Raw genomic sequence first — 15,575 nt, 5'->3', positions numbered from 1 at the left:
CACTACTTCTTGTTTATTATTTGAATTGCACACCACGTCAGAGGGGCATTCCACAAGAATGTCCCCTATGAAATGCTTTTGCCTTGTATAGCAGTTAATTCAGTCAAATCCATGAGGTCCTGGAATATGCTGCCAATTTGTTAGCAAAGACATGAAATATTACCAGACTTAATATCATTTTCTCAGCCTTTTCAGAACTATTAGAAGAATGGCATTTCCTAAGGGATATTCTCGTGGAATGCTCCCAGAGTTGCCACCTGTCCTGATTCTGCCATGACAGTCCTGATTTCGATGATCTTTTCTTGAAGCCTTTAGTCTTATTGATGACCTGAATTGGATTAACCATCTGATTGCCCCGATTTTTTTTCCCAAAAGTGGCAACCCTGCACCACATCTTCATCTTGTAAATTTAAAAGTTAGGTAGTTAGTTTATAGTTAATTTTTATTTATGGTATTTTTTTTTAGTATGTGTTTTCTCTTTAATAAATTAATAATATTTTCTAAATTTCCTCGGGATTAAAAAAAAAATTGTAAATACTTACAGGTACTTTTGTGGTACTAATTTACTAGACTAGAATGCTAGTACTAGAATGTGGTTTATTTCAGGTGATCTTTTTGATGAAGGAGATAAAAGCTCTGAGAAAGAGTTCAATGAGGTGGTGCAGAGGTTCCATCAGTTGTTCACAGTTCCTGAGGGGACTACCTTGTATGCAGTTGCTGGGAATCATGATATTGGATTCCATTACAGGTATGCAAATAATTTATGGTAAGTATAAATAATTCAAGAGTTTTTTTTGAGATATCACCTTTTGTCTTACGAGTGCAGAAGGATGGTGTCAATTACATTATTAAAGAAAGTGGTTAAAGAAAAAATGTGTTTAATGCCCACCTTCGCCTTCCACTGCAAGCGGAGCCGACTCTGTACAGAGTACTTTTAACTTGCAATGGCAAAGTGCACACATGTGCTTCTACTGAATAAGAACTCATAACTCGGTGTTTGCAGATGGTTGGGGACCACTTTTATCTAAAATAATGTTATTTTTAGCATAGTATTAAGTATTTAACGAGCTAGGCGTTTTGGTGCAAACTGTAAGCCTGACTGTATTGAAATAAATAAGCGTTTTTCTCCAGTCCGCTCAGTCCGTTACAGCTCATTACCCTTGTCAAAGCCTTTATTTGCACTATGCGGCTAACAATGTAGTTTAATCGCGCCGTCTCTTCCTCAAGTCATATTTTGAAGAGAGACGACACGCTTAAACAGCGCGGCTAACCGCATAGTGCATAGGCGCTTAAAGGTTTTTTCATCACACTTGATCGTAAACTGTGTCGTAACATGCAGGCTACCTTTGTTGCAACCCCCGAAATAAAACCCTCGACCTTTTATTGTTGTCTTGTCATGAAACCCAAGGTCGGTAATAGTAGATTGATAACCAAGGGTGGAAAGTGACCCATTTCACCCGAGATATTTCTGGCGCTCGAACAAAGTGAGAATACTACAAAAAAATAGAATAATAATAAATTGAATTTACTTATATCCAACCTCCAACGGTATCTTTTCGACTGGCCACTTGCCACGTCCAACCAAGTACCAAGTACCAAGGAGCTTATTTACAAAACTGCAGGTTGAACGCCGAACGAAGAAGTTTGACCTTTATTACTTATATATAATATATTCCATCTCTTTCTTTCACATTTCACGAATGACTTCCATCTCTTTCTTAACCTAACTAAAGAAAGAGATATGGAATATGTTTGTGACGTAATAAAGATCAAATTTCTTGTTTCAAACGGATGTTCTGCGTTCAACGTCCAGTGTTGCATATAAGCTCCTTGGTCACGACGTGCATCTAGATGGCCATGCCGAAACGTGAAATAAAAGTGTCAATGACGTAACTCAATTATCTTCGACTCTGTGGCTAATCGAAAAAAAAATACTTTCCACCCTAGAGATGAAAACGCAATTTTCCACCGGCTATTTATCCATGAAAATTAAACTTTCCGAACAGGAGAGATGAAAATATACAATTGTGCGGGTAGGATAACGCCGCAGCTGGCAGGGCGGTTCGAGCGGCGGCTGCGCGCGGCGCCGGCGCGGCTGGCGAGCGTGCGCGGCGCGCACTTCGTGCTGCTCAACTCCATGGCGCTGCAGGGCGACGGCTGTTCGCTTTGCGCACGCGCCGTCGCCGAGATCGACAAAATAGCTGGTTATTATTTTTGGTCGATTATTTTTAGAGTTCCGTACCTCAAAAGGCAAAAAAACGGAATCCTTATAGGATCACTTTGTTTTCCGCCCGTCAGTCTGGGTTGCGGCGGATAGAAATATATAATTTGTTCAGAAGATTGTTTTATTGGTTCATAGTTCGTTACAAGAGTCACCGATACAAATCGCCATCTTTCTTTTGGCAAAGCAGTGTCAAGGGGCAACATCCCCGAATGCGCCATCTATCCACACAACTCCGAACTAGTAGAGAAGCCAATAGTTCTCTCGGTCGATGACACCTCTTTTAGTTCGGTTGAAAGTAAATAGATGGCGCTGTGTGTAACAGTCTGTCAAGACCCTAGAACTCGGAAACGCGTGGAGATATCGAGTTAAAATTAGAACCATATACACAAGTCTACAGTCCCTTGAAGCTGTGAAATGATCTAAATTCTAATTTCATATATTTTATGGACCCAATTTCATATATTTAATGGATGCCCAATATTTTATGGACTATCTCTTAAGCACATTAGTAGTCTGTCGTCACTACTTCACTCAGAAAAATATTGATTTTGAAGCCTTCTTAAAAGTAGTGAAAAACTCACCAGTAGTTGTCAGTCGGGTCATTTGCGATAGTTGATAATGGCAATAATAAGCAAATAATAGATCCGGTTTGAAGGACCATGTTATAGGAGCTAAGCAATCTTAATTTTGTGTTTTGTTGCTTCCAGATATTCTGAAGTGTAGCAATGGATCAAAATTATGCAAAGGCAAAACCAAACTCGACAAATATACTAAACCAATTCTTATTCAGGTAGGTAAGTCAGTATAATATAAAATAAAATTATTATTATTATATATATAAGAAAATAAGTAAGTATTTTATATATATATATATTATATATATATATATATAAATACTTACAGGGTGGCACATTTAGATCGGTCAGTATGGGAAAGTCTGAAACTATAAGTCATACGAACATCACATTACATTAAAAAAAACTTTCAGTTCGGGAATCGAACGCAGTCGTTTTGAAAAATAAAACCTATACAAGCAATCAATATTATTATAAAACATGGTATCTTGAAGTCCGGGATCGATTCCCGAGCTGAATACAAGTTTTTTTAAATGTATGAATGCAGTTTTTCTTGTTACTAAAATCGATGACATGGTTCCTAACAACAGATCTTCGTATGTCTTATAGTTTCAGTCAGACTTTCCCATACTGACCGATTTAAATGAGCCACCCCATATATATAGTTTAATTTAGCTATCATATCCACTAAACCATTGTTTCCTTCGACTGACCGCGTCTATAATACATGAATACCTACTTCTATTAGATCTTTTTTCGTTAGACTTTGTCAACCTATGCATTTTCTGCCTGCCATTTTCTACAAGCGCTTTTGGTTTGATAACTTTTCTAACTTGACTGTATTTCTATGAGTTTGAAGCTTGATCTTTCATTGTGTGATTTTTGATTTGCCACACAAAACCAAAACAAAGCACGTCAACCATGCACATTCTGAAAAAGGGCCACCGAGTAGTCCGAAATACGTTAGGCATATTCAGTTCATTCATATTCTATTTTAACTTAAAGCAATCTTTGCTTCCAGCACTTTCCCTTATACAGAGCTTCAGACAGTCAATGCACGGAGCCCGACGCGGCTCCACTGCCAGAAAGAGACAGCTTGTTTGTAGAGCGATGGGACTGCTTGTCGAAGGAGTCGACAGAATACCTCGTGGAAAGCCTGCGCCCGCGCCTCGCGTTCGGTGCGCACACGCACCATAGTTGTGTTGCCCGGCACAGCTTCGTGCCTACCCCCGACCATAAGATAGAGTTCCTGGAATACACAGTTCCTTCTTTCTCTTGGAGGAATCGATTGGATCCTAAGTATTACTTGGTAAGCCTGTTTCAATATAGATCTGCCACATACTTACAATAATGCTCTTACTAATTGTTTACTACACTTGGGCGCTGTGAAAACTTAGTCTGATTCTTTAAAGGAGGTACTGGGTTAACGAGCTTCGCTCGGGCTATGATTCGTAAATAAACACGCGTTTTCCCAGATACAAGACCAAGCTAGATTGATTGTTCGTCCCTGAACCTCCCAAACATAGCAAATCTTAACAACTCAATCAATCATCTTTTTAATTGTTAGAACGTTTCCAGGAGCCCTAAAATTAATCCAATCTACTCGTTATCGACTTTTTAGTTCTTACTCCTATACCAGTGACACGTATTTGTGACTACTGTGGGATATGCGTAGGCATAGCGTAAGAGCTTAGTAGATCGTCATATTCGGCTCCGGTAACGTTCCGCTGAGCCCTTAGCCTATGCCAGCCTTTAGGAGGTACGAATTCTGTTGACACACATGCGTGTCACCTGTGCATAGGAATGAGAACCGGAATGTTTTAAGTCTGTTACTTTTTAGATCTTACAAATACGTGTCACTGGCATAGAAGTGACTGTTGTGGGATATGCGTAGGCATAGCGTAAGAGCTTAGTGGATCACTGCTGAGGCCGAACGTGTTAGCGAGCTATTAACTACAAGCAATTGTTAACTCATACGCTCTTCCTCCTGTCTCTTTTCAGTTAACAGTAAGCGGCGAGGAGGCAAGTGTGTCCAAGTGTGAACTGCCTCGCGAGTGGACGCTGCAAGTGACTGCGCTACTAATGCTAATTGCTCTCGTGGTATACCTTCGCTACTTCAACTCCAAGCAAAACGCCTTCAACAACAAGCATTTGTGAGTATTTTATGTAATCTAGCTAAAAAAATCACAAAGATAAAGCACGTCAAAGTGGGGGCCTGTGACGTAGGGGGAAGTGTCGCGCGACATGACGTCACGCGGAGGGTTACTGGCTATATCTTCATATTGTTTTTATTTAATTGACCAAATACGAGTAAATGAAAAATACGTCTTCAATCTATATTTTCTGATCTAAATGATGGATTAATTAGTTTTTTTTGGAAACTCGTCCATAGTTCAATACTTTCTCCGACTTTTGTAACTATGACAATCCAAAAAAAATTAACAAAAAAATTAAACCGCTGAAAAAAACTGAAAAGCACAAAATAATAAACCTTTTTCACTAACCGACTTCAAAAAAGGAGGAGGTTCTATGTTCTAATGTTTGTATTTTTTTTATGTACGCCGAGTACTCAGTGGACCGATTTACAAAACACTGTCACCAAGTCAAGATCTGATGATGGGATCCTAGGGAAATCGAGGGCAAACCTCAAATTTTATAGGAGCACCTATGGCGATTTTTGCATTTTTAGCATTAAGATAAGCATTTACATTCAGAAAGTATCATTTGGTAAACTGGACCTGATGAAGAAGACCGTAGATGACCAATGGAACTCGTCAAAGCTAAGTAATGCTCGCTCGTCTATAAACGATCATTATTAATATACCTAGATAAGCGACTAAGAAGGAGCTTTCAGTTAATGATTCGTTCGAACTGATCTGATGCTAAAGCCGGCAACGGAACTCTGTTATAAAACAACGTAACCAAGCCGCCGTGTTTGGGCTTCATGGAATCGTTGTACTTTGGCTACGAATCACTAAAAAGTGAGAAATAAAGAAAATTCTTAACAAAAAAGTAAAACTGACTCCAAAAAAATAAAAAAATAACAATAAAAGGAGGATGGATTGAAACGCATTGTATTTAGGTGAGGTAGACGACTATTGTTTGATTCCTGCTGGCTCGTGCTGAGGCACCGATTTCGAGCTAGTAGGTACCTAGTGCTAGAAAAATATTTTCAAGGGTTTTGTAGTCGGTTTCATTTTTTGTTATGTTTTTATTTTTTTGGAGTCGGTTTTACTTTTTTGTTAAAAAAATCTTTAAACCTTAATCTAGGTACTAGATTGAAGTCGGTGCCTCAGCACGAGCCAGAAGAAGTGAGAAGCCCATCAGGTAGACTACTATTGGGAGGGTGCGAAGTACTAGTTGGGGGTAATGAAATCTATCGCAGCGCTCATAGTGGCCAAAAGAAGAAATAATCTAGGCTCTGTCATCTGTCATACTCATAAGAATCTGTCATTAACAAAGCAATTTGTATAGACTTTAACTACCTAATTTTAGTAATAGATGTTTGTGTTATGATGTGAGCTTGAATTATTGAACACTGTCCCTGTTTTTTTCTTAATTCCTCTACATCTCGGACATGTCCAGCAACAATTTTCCTTATTGTCAGGCGGAACAAAACGTAATGAGTGAAAGAGACACAATGAGAGAAAATACTGACGAATGAGCGAGATTCAAGGTAGTTGAGATTGAGGGATGTATGAGAGAGATAAAAATAGGTTTTTAGTATGTAAGAAAGAGATAACAATAAAGAGATCATGGCGGAATCTGAGTTTCAATCCTTACATTATGAAACGGTTTGTGGTTGATACTCATAAAACCGGTCGTTAAAATAAAATGATACTCATTTTGATCTGAAAATTTATTACTAGCGATATAAGAACAATTACAGTACGATTACTTGGAGTTAATACTTGACAGATGGGCGTGCCTTCAGTCAATTTTCAACTTTGAGGTCATACAAATACAATGGTTGTTACATAATCTGTAAACGTGGGTAGCGGTATACTAAAAATGACTTTATTTGTATGACGTCAAAGTTGAAAATTGACTGAAGGCACGCCCATCTGTCAAGTGTTAACTCGAATTAATCAAACTGTATATAATTTTACTATTATTCAAAGAAACCAATAAGATAGCTTTATCTTTTCGTTTTACAGTAAAAGTACTAAACATAAAGTACCTAAACAAACCCTGACATAACGAAAATATTACCCAATTTTTAATAAATGTTACTTACCTCATTTAATTTTAATGACCAAAAATGAATTCACAACCTTTTGTCCACCCAAATCACGTTTGCTTTTCAGTTTTTTCGGCGGTTTAATTTTTTTGTTAACTTTTTTTATTTTATACCTACTTTTCCCACTTTTTTATAAATTAAAAGATGGGGCATATAGGTATATATGCCATCCCGTCGACTCCTCCTCCGTTTTTTTTCATCGGTTAAAAATACAGGTTGATTCACAAGAACTGGCGCGAATATATTGAATGAAAGTAATGCCATTTATAAATTTTTGTATGAATGATACACGTCATTTTTATATTTGTGTGAAGTGTATTCAAATAGGTAACACACAGATACCTTTATTCACTCATTCAATCCATTCATGCCAACTCTTGTGATGCTACATGTACTTAAGTACTTTAAATAAAACAACCAGACATGTTTATTTAACTTCTGCTTATTTAACGTTCGCTATATTCGCCCAACTAGGTACATTCTCGATATTTTCGCGTACAGAGTTTATGTTATGTTTCAAGTTGTGCGCGATAAGGGATGAACTTGCAATCCACATGGAGACAGTGGCTTGTCAATAACATGTTATTGTATGAAGATCTTATTTTGTTACAGATCAGGGAAGAAAGTGTAGACGGAATGGAAAAGACTGGTAAACTTTATTTTATTTCATCATTATTAATGTATTACAATTAATTTCTAAATCTTAGCTAGTAAATTACAATAATTATCTACCTACTCGAGGTGTTTTTTTTACAAATTGGACTTTTACATCAACGGTGGCCATTAGCGTATCTAGGGTTTATTTTCAGCGGGGCCTGGCCTGGATTTTTGTGTGAAGATATCAGTATTATAGAATTTCGGATCTGTGGGGTGTCAACATCTTGGGGTGGGCACTAGACCATACTGGGGTGGGTGGTATACGTCCCACACGCTCCCCCCCCCCTATACGCCTCTGACGGTGGCGGTGATATTATGTGATTTTCAGCTTTTCATTTATTGTATTTTTAATGGAAAAAACCTTCTTTCCATAGTTTTCAGATATCTATGTGACAGTGAACTAATTGTAGTTTATTGTGTAACTTTTTATTATATGTAAATTACATGGAATTAACTAATAACAAGAGAATAAAGATCCTTAAGATACCTAAAAGATCTCTTCAAAACTTATCTCTTAAAGGGGTCTCTCTCTTCCAGTTAATCTTCGAACGATTGAAAGGAGATCAGAAAGAAGAGTAAACAATAAAGTGAAAAGATGAGAGGAGGATTTTTTAAGTTAATCCAAACGATGCATTATATTATATATATACCTAATACACTTTTTTTGTAATAGCCTAACGTAATGTTTCAATGCTGGGCAAAAGCCTCCCCTCTTGATCGCCACAACTCCTGTTCTGATGCTGTCAGGCCAGTAATTTGCGTACATGTGGAAATCGTCCCGCCATCTCCTTCTCCGTCTCCCGCTGCCGCTCTCCGGGATCCAACAAGTGAGTGTTAGCCCACCTTTGTGGGTGCATACGACAGTCCTGTCCAGCCCTGTCCTATTTTAGCTTTCTTATTCTCAACGTCGGCTATGCGTATATTTGAGCGCAGCATGTTGTTTTTGACTTTGTTTATCCGTTTTACACCTTATATGTTGTGCTTATGCTGAGTGGGCAATTTATATTATTCGATTTTTTTTTATTATTTCTCTCGCTCTCTCTCTGAATTCCACGCGAGCGAAGCCGCGGGCAAAAGCTAGTAATTTTAATAATCCTACTAATCCTACTTCCTACTAATATTATAAATGCGATAGTTTGTGAGTGAGTGAGTATGTTTGTTACTCCTTCACGCTGAAACGGCTGGACTGATTTGGATGAAATTTTGGTATGTAAAAAAACAGTGTTCATCACTTAGTGCCAACGTAAAAAAATCATAACACAGAGGGGCTACTACAAAACTGGAAAAACGAAGTTCGCATCGCACCGTCCCTTTCACTCGCGTATTAAATGAGATAAGCGTCAGCGGGATGGCAACATATGAAGTTCGTGTTTTGCATTTCGTAGTATAGGGCCAGATATCACACAACGTCATTCATGTTTTTCGTATTGTGATTGGATATGTTCAATGCGTTTTCTCGTGTTATAGACTTAGAATGAAATTGAAACTTAAATATCAACATCTATAAAAAGTAGAAATGTCTCCAAAACGGTCGCATATTTATTAGACCCATTTTACCTTTTCTAGAATGTCCTAAGTGCCCTACATGTTAGTACGTCACGGATCCGTTTATATCTTATTATTTTATACATATAACATAAGTACCTACAAAATCTTTCGGTGATTACCGGTTGCGGGCCGCAACTTGCGGCACATCACAATTTATGAGACGCAAAAACAGGTAACACATGAAACGTCATTTTAGTATCTCGGATTAAAAAACAGACCATAGAAATGTTTAAAAATTGCTTGTAGCTGTAACCAATCCAAAATGACCCCATACTGCGTAGGTACATTTAGGTACACACCAGTACACTGGATATTCATTGATATATACAAAGGAACCCTCGGTGCGAGAGTCCTACTCGCATTTGGCCGGTTTTTTTAAATTTATAGGTATCGATCTCCCTGGGATCTACTCGTCAGGGTTCTGACTATTTCTGACTAGGTTACAATGAGAACATCTTAGGAGTACCTATACGTACTCATTAGGATAAATATAATTTAGAAAATCAATCCACGATTGAGGGAGAAATCGGTGAAACATGCATAGCAAAAAAAATACAGTGGAATATACAGGATGGAAAGTTGAGATGGTAGCAAGGGCAGCTACTAGATCCCTTGCTGCTACGCGAAAATGCTCCTAGGAGACCTTTACTAACTTTTTGAGTGATGAAAATCGACATTCACAGATTTTTGATAAAATGTACAGTCAGCGAGAAAATCGACAAATTTGACTTTTTTTTTAATGCCAATCGGTCCCATTTCTATCAAGGATTAAAACACTCTTTGAGACTAACTAAGGTTAGAGTACTAGAACACCCACAAATCAAAGAGAACTTTTTCCATACAGTTCGTAGGGTACTAATTTGCAAAGTGAAACTCGTATGTTGTTTTTTTACGAATATGAATCCTTTATACTTACTTAAAGAAAATTAAACAGTATGTAGACAACTAAAAACTGAACATTTTAACTAAAGTTCGTGTCTCAACCCAGTATTGCTGCCCCACCTCAACTTTCCACCCTGTAGAACCTTCTACCTTTTTAGGGTTCCGTACCCAAAGGGTGCCAACTATTACTGAGACTCCACTGTCTGTCTGTCTGTGTCTCACAGGGCTCTATCTCTTGAGCCGGCACTTGAAATTTTCACAGATTATGTATACTTAACTGTGGCCGCTATGACAACAAATACAAACACATACAACAAACGTGTTTTTTTTGCCGTTTTTTCCTCGATATTAATAACAGTAACAGGTAGAGGCTGGAAATATTATAGAATATTTATTTGTATAATCACATTAAAAATAAATAATTAATTTAAAGTATAATAAATATTGAAGGGGGCTGCCATTCAACAAACTTGTTTTTTTTTCTGCCTTTTTGCAAATGTTTAATGTTGTATAGATAATGGTACGGAACCCTTCGTGAGTGAGTTCGACTCGCACTTGGCCGATTTTTAAAGTCCGCTAAAGAACGAAACAAATAGGTATACTGAGCGGCAAAAAATCTGGCCTTCGAATTTATGCAGTTACAGGTAAATTTGTATGTAGGGTAGGCCAAATTTGGTGCCGCTGAGTATATCTACATTATTTTTCTAACCCCGAATAAGTATGTATTAGTAGGTGATTCATGATGATGATTTACGTCGAAGGGTAGGTTAGCTGATTTAACATTAAAATATATAATATAAGTCTTGCACAGACGTAGCTGTCTTACACGTAGCTAATGTCACTTAGTTCATTGGACCTAGTTTATAAGCTGTCTCTGTCTGATTGTCAATAATTTTTCCCACAAGTTCTACTAACAGATCTTGAATTTGGGGTTTATAAGGGTATGAGATAACTTTAAACCCTTTTAAAATTTAAAGATACTGTTCGGAATGTGATTTGTAGGATCTGTGATCTTTAGTTCAACTTGTCTGCTTCTATTAAGTACCTATGGTGTGCTCAGGGTCATATGAGTTGATATTATATTACACCTCTACGAATAGTGAGTGCTTCATACATAATCTGTTGGTATGATACTGTTGTGTAATGAAGCATTCAGTCGTAAGGTATACCTTGGTATTATGTATAGGTTCAATTGTACAAGCTATTTGGTATGCAAACTGATGTGGCAATACAAAGCGTTATTAACAAAATTAAGTAAAATGACCAACACATTTTGTGTTAATGAATAGAGGATATTGGGGATACATCAAAAGTAAGCCGTAAATAAGTAAAAAGGTTTATTATATTTATTTTTTATTTATTTACAAAGAAACAATAGGAACTTCATAAAATATAACTACTAAATTGCAAAAGCAAGGCTTGTCTAATCCTGCGAAAGTAATACTGCATTAAAATTAAGTGTGATCCTAAATAATTTGAAATAAATAAATGCAACAACACGTGTAGGTACTCACAATACTTATAAGAATCTTACCGTTAATCACATACCTACAGTCAGATATTATATATAAATACAATGGTCCTTCGGTAGCCAGCCGCTTATCTCACAGTTTCATATGCTGTCTGAAGAGCTTAAAGTTAATTGCCGCAATTGACATCTATAAATTCATTGCCAGTAGATAAGAGAATTGCCGTAGCGAATTATATTAGTTGCTTACTTAACTATAAAAACAATTTTATTTATGATCTATATTATGTTACTTTGAACTTATGGCCTAAGTAAGTAGTACTGGTTATAGAGAGATAATTCAATCCCGTCCAATATCGGTTGTATTTGTGAGCCAGTGGCGAATATCAGATCTATATGGGACTCGTCCACTAAAGGCTTAGGTTTAGCAGGACCAATTGTCTTCCTACGTAATTTTCGGACTACACTTGGAGAACTGGTTTATTCTGGTATGTCGCTGAGCCGGATGCCGCCGGGGCGGCGGTACATGCGCTCGTTCATGGGTAGCTCGCCCACGAGGAACCGGTCCAGAGCTTTGGCGGCCATGCGCGAGTGCCCCGAACTCCTGAACGCCGTGCTCGCGTCCTGCCCGGCGTATTCCAGCATTATGTCTCCCCCACCAGGGTGCTACAACAATAATAACAACACGTTGAAATCTTGTACATAAACTTAGATTTCTTCTTTATAAAACAAAACAAATGACCAGCTCTTTGCTTAGCTGGCATAGAAGTGTTACTTTTATTTTTGAGAACTCGTAAGTATTTCGGCCGTGAATACGGGACAAGTATGTAAAAGGCAGGAATGTTTTTAAGCTCACCTCATCCAGGAAAGTTGAGATATCATATACGCGATCGTATATAACCACCCAGCAGTCTCGCGGGGTGTCGTGCTGGCTGACTTCGGCGAGGGTGATGACGCGGTCCCGGGGCTGCGGCTCCTCGGGCTCGGGCCGCGACGGCCACGCGCTCGGCTCCGCGGCGGCGGCCGTCCAAGGGTTCACTAACCGTAGAGCGGCCATGGTTAGCGCGACTAGGTCCAGATCTTTATTTTGGGGCACGGCCAGCGGTTTCGAAGGCAGGTTCATTTCATGAGAAGATTGTACTTTTGCCATCTTGACTTCTTGTCTTTCTAAACTTTTAGTTACAAACAACTTCTCTTTCTCCACTACAACGTGAAGGTAACTTCAATCTTTCAGATGCGTCAATATCTTCAGGCAGACTTGATGCGAATGAACAGCGTAGTCTCGCTTCACTGTGAAAGAATTATGAAACCTTATAAGTCCAACGATTTTTGCGTCCGTCAGGGTTGGGTACCTGGCCCGAATGGCATCGTCAACATATGTATATAAATTTATTCAAATATGTTGAATCAAATCGTCTTTGAAATGTTGAGTCTTAAGATTTTATTATCTATGATCAATGGAATAAAGTAATTATACATAGTAAATAAGTACATGTTTGTGGCACAGTAAATATGTATGAGTAGACAACCCTATTAGTGTTCAGCAAACCGTGAATCGATAGGTGAAATAGGTAGGTATGCTAGATACAGTTACTGCGATAGAATTACACGACTGTCGACCCACGTGTGGATTTGCAGCAGTTTCTGTCTGCTTAGAGAATGTAGATTTGCTTGAAGTAAAAGTTTTTGAAACGCAGTAGTCTTCTTGCAGGTAACGGTTAGTAAAATAAAGAAACGAAAAAGATCATTAGGTAGGTACTAAAGCTTCAAGATCTTCGCTTTTTATCAGAAAACAATGCCAAGTGACATGTTGGCCGTTATCTGGGCCTTCTTGACGTAAATTAAACTTTATGATAATTCAGTGACTTGTGATTGACCTTTTCGTTATCTTTTTTTGTGAATTCCATTTTATTGTAAAACTGACAAAGCATCTGCGTTTGAGATATTAAGTTTAAATTTGCAAACGTTTTCGTTCACATTGAACTTACCTAAACCGATTATTTGTAGAATTTTGAAAGCATTTTTAAAAATGTGGTACTTAAGGGACATTTTTGATTTGATATTGGACACTTAAATAGGTAGATAGGTATGTAATTATGAATAATTATGAATTTATCAACATGAATGGAGTAATCCGCGTTTGAAAACTATTGTTTACATAAACACAATATTTACCTTCTAATCAATGCACTTTGCAGCTTCCAGTTGTGTTATCTCTGTTGATGCTCGAAACGTGGAGAATGGCAATCGCACCAGTTGTCACTGTACCACCACTGTTCGTATTGGGGCTGATTATTGAAACAAAATTTTACAGGATGATGCATGAGAGCGTAGATCATTTCCACAAAATTATTATTGACTCGACATTTATCAGTTGCGATCAGAGAATGAGTCGGTGTGGATAGCGCCACCGCTTATATACCGGGACGACGCGGCGGCGCACGCGCCGCCGTCTGATGTAATCGGGCTGATAACTTACCGCGCGCCCGCCCGCCGTGCGCCCCCCGCCCGCTTCTGTAGGTAGCATGATGAGCTTCCTTTTCAGGGTAGGTATCTTGAGCAAAATCCTAAACCTGGAAACTTTAAACGTTAAGTTTTGATCGGATTATTTTTTAGTTTAGGGGTCCGTAGCTACATCGATAATTATACAGTGGTTTTCATGAGAATTCGAGGAATAGAAAGATTCAAATGTGAGTAGGTAAACTCCAATTCAATAGAATCTGACAATCCTGTAGACACTTCCAGCCTACTAATATAAACACCGGGCTGCCTAAGGCTTTGTGATGTGACTATTATTCTTTTTTGATTCCTTTTAGATGATAATTGCAACAAAATGACATATATAATCAAGTGTGCCCACGATAGGGTGTCTTAAATATGTAGAAAATTGTCAGATTCTATTGAATTGTACTTTAGGTACATAAAGAAATTAAATTATGAAGCTGAAGCTCACAAATTCTATATGTAATGCTATAGTTTAGCATTAAGGTTTGAATTTGCCAAACTGTTGGTTTAAAAAATTTGAAAAAATCATGGTGGTAGTAAGTATCAAATTTACAAGGAAAACTATAACGGCTAAGTTTGCTTGAGAATTATTAGTAGTTTAAAAGTAAGTAAATAGCAGCCTAAGGTATAAGATACATATACCTAAACTTGGATGATTCCATACAAAATCAAAACATTGCTTATTTTTTTTTGTATCGGAACCTTATCATGGGCGTGTCCGACACGCTCTTGACCGGTTTTCTTATTGCTTCTTTTGTTTCTGTTATTGTCTGTTACTTTTGTTTAATTTATTTGTGTTTATCTACGATTATCTTTTATAATAGTTGTGCAAGTTACTTTGACATATTTCCGTAAATTGACAAATATTTTCAATTCGCGTATGACGTAGGCGGTGAACGAACCCTCCAGTACCACTACCATGAATTTACAGTGACCGTACCTACTCGATAGCGACGGCGTAAATAACAGCGCCTCTACAACTAATTTACGCCGTCGCTATCGAGTAGGTACGGTCACTGTAAACTCATGGTAGTGGTACTTATGTCCAGATTGTGCGTTAGACGCCAAACAGCGCCCGCGTCAACATCCGATATTTTCGTCATTATCACTAATAGATATTAGGAAAAACAAATTGGTATTGCAAAACATTTCCCTGTGATATTCCTTAAACGTATACCTACTGGACAATAAACCCTCGTGGTTTTACCTACATGATTAAAATTATCTTTAACGCAGTTCATGGCCGCGAGCAGTGTCAACCAGATAGAAACATAGACGAGAAAGGTACCTAAATTAATTGATCCAATACTAACTACTAAAACAAAATGCCGTCAATAGATTATATTTTGCTCACCTGATGCAACATTTTTTCGAGATTTCATTTTAACGTCAAAACACTAATTCACCATTTATTAGCGTTTATCGTATATACTCTTAATGTTATGGATGGATATGATGCAATTCTATAGAAAAGTT

At 37.8% G+C, this 15,575-nt stretch overlaps 4 protein-coding genes across 7 annotated transcripts in view; 2 read left to right on the top strand and 2 right to left on the bottom strand.

Annotated features, from left to right (window-relative positions):
* The window catches only part of LOC141431680 (GATOR2 complex protein WDR59-like), a 20,939-nt gene extending 20,593 nt beyond the window's left edge, over positions 1-346 (bottom strand). Inside the window, exon 1 of the mRNA XM_074092859.1 lies at positions 164-346. Coding sequence (XP_073948960.1) covers positions 164-346 — 183 coding nt within the window. The remainder of the gene's footprint in view (positions 1-163) is intronic.
* The window catches only part of VGlut (Vesicular glutamate transporter), a 214,878-nt gene that overhangs the window by 108,146 nt on the left and 91,157 nt on the right, over positions 1-15,575 (top strand). The window lies entirely within an intron of this gene.
* Positions 607-9,275, top strand: LOC141431565 (metallophosphoesterase 1-like; the record flags this gene model as incomplete). 3 transcript variants are annotated; one of them, XM_074092739.1, is given in 7 exon segments in its annotated part: positions 607-748; positions 2,038-2,204; positions 2,932-3,014; positions 3,821-4,108; positions 4,801-4,952; positions 7,652-7,688; positions 8,234-9,275. In XM_074092739.1, coding segments are annotated over 6 exon segments (851 nt in total), but the record flags the coding sequence as incomplete, so codon positions are not given.
* On the bottom strand, positions 11,451-13,994 carry LOC141431564 (uncharacterized). The gene is made up of 3 exons (XM_074092738.1): positions 13,770-13,994; positions 12,451-12,884; positions 11,451-12,260 (listed from the first exon to the last, which is right to left on the bottom strand). Exons 2-3 carry the CDS (start codon positions 12,742-12,744, stop codon positions 12,075-12,077), a joined length of 480 nt encoding a protein of 159 aa, XP_073948839.1. The 5' UTR covers positions 12,745-12,884; positions 13,770-13,994; the 3' UTR covers positions 11,451-12,074.

The sequence above is a fragment of the Choristoneura fumiferana genome, chromosome 10 (assembly GCF_025370935.1).
Source record: "Choristoneura fumiferana chromosome 10, NRCan_CFum_1, whole genome shotgun sequence".
Lineage (NCBI taxonomy): Eukaryota > Metazoa > Arthropoda > Insecta > Lepidoptera > Tortricidae > Choristoneura > Choristoneura fumiferana.
The sequence above is the reverse complement of the archived record's forward strand: the minus strand, read 5'-3'. Positions and strand labels throughout refer to the sequence as shown.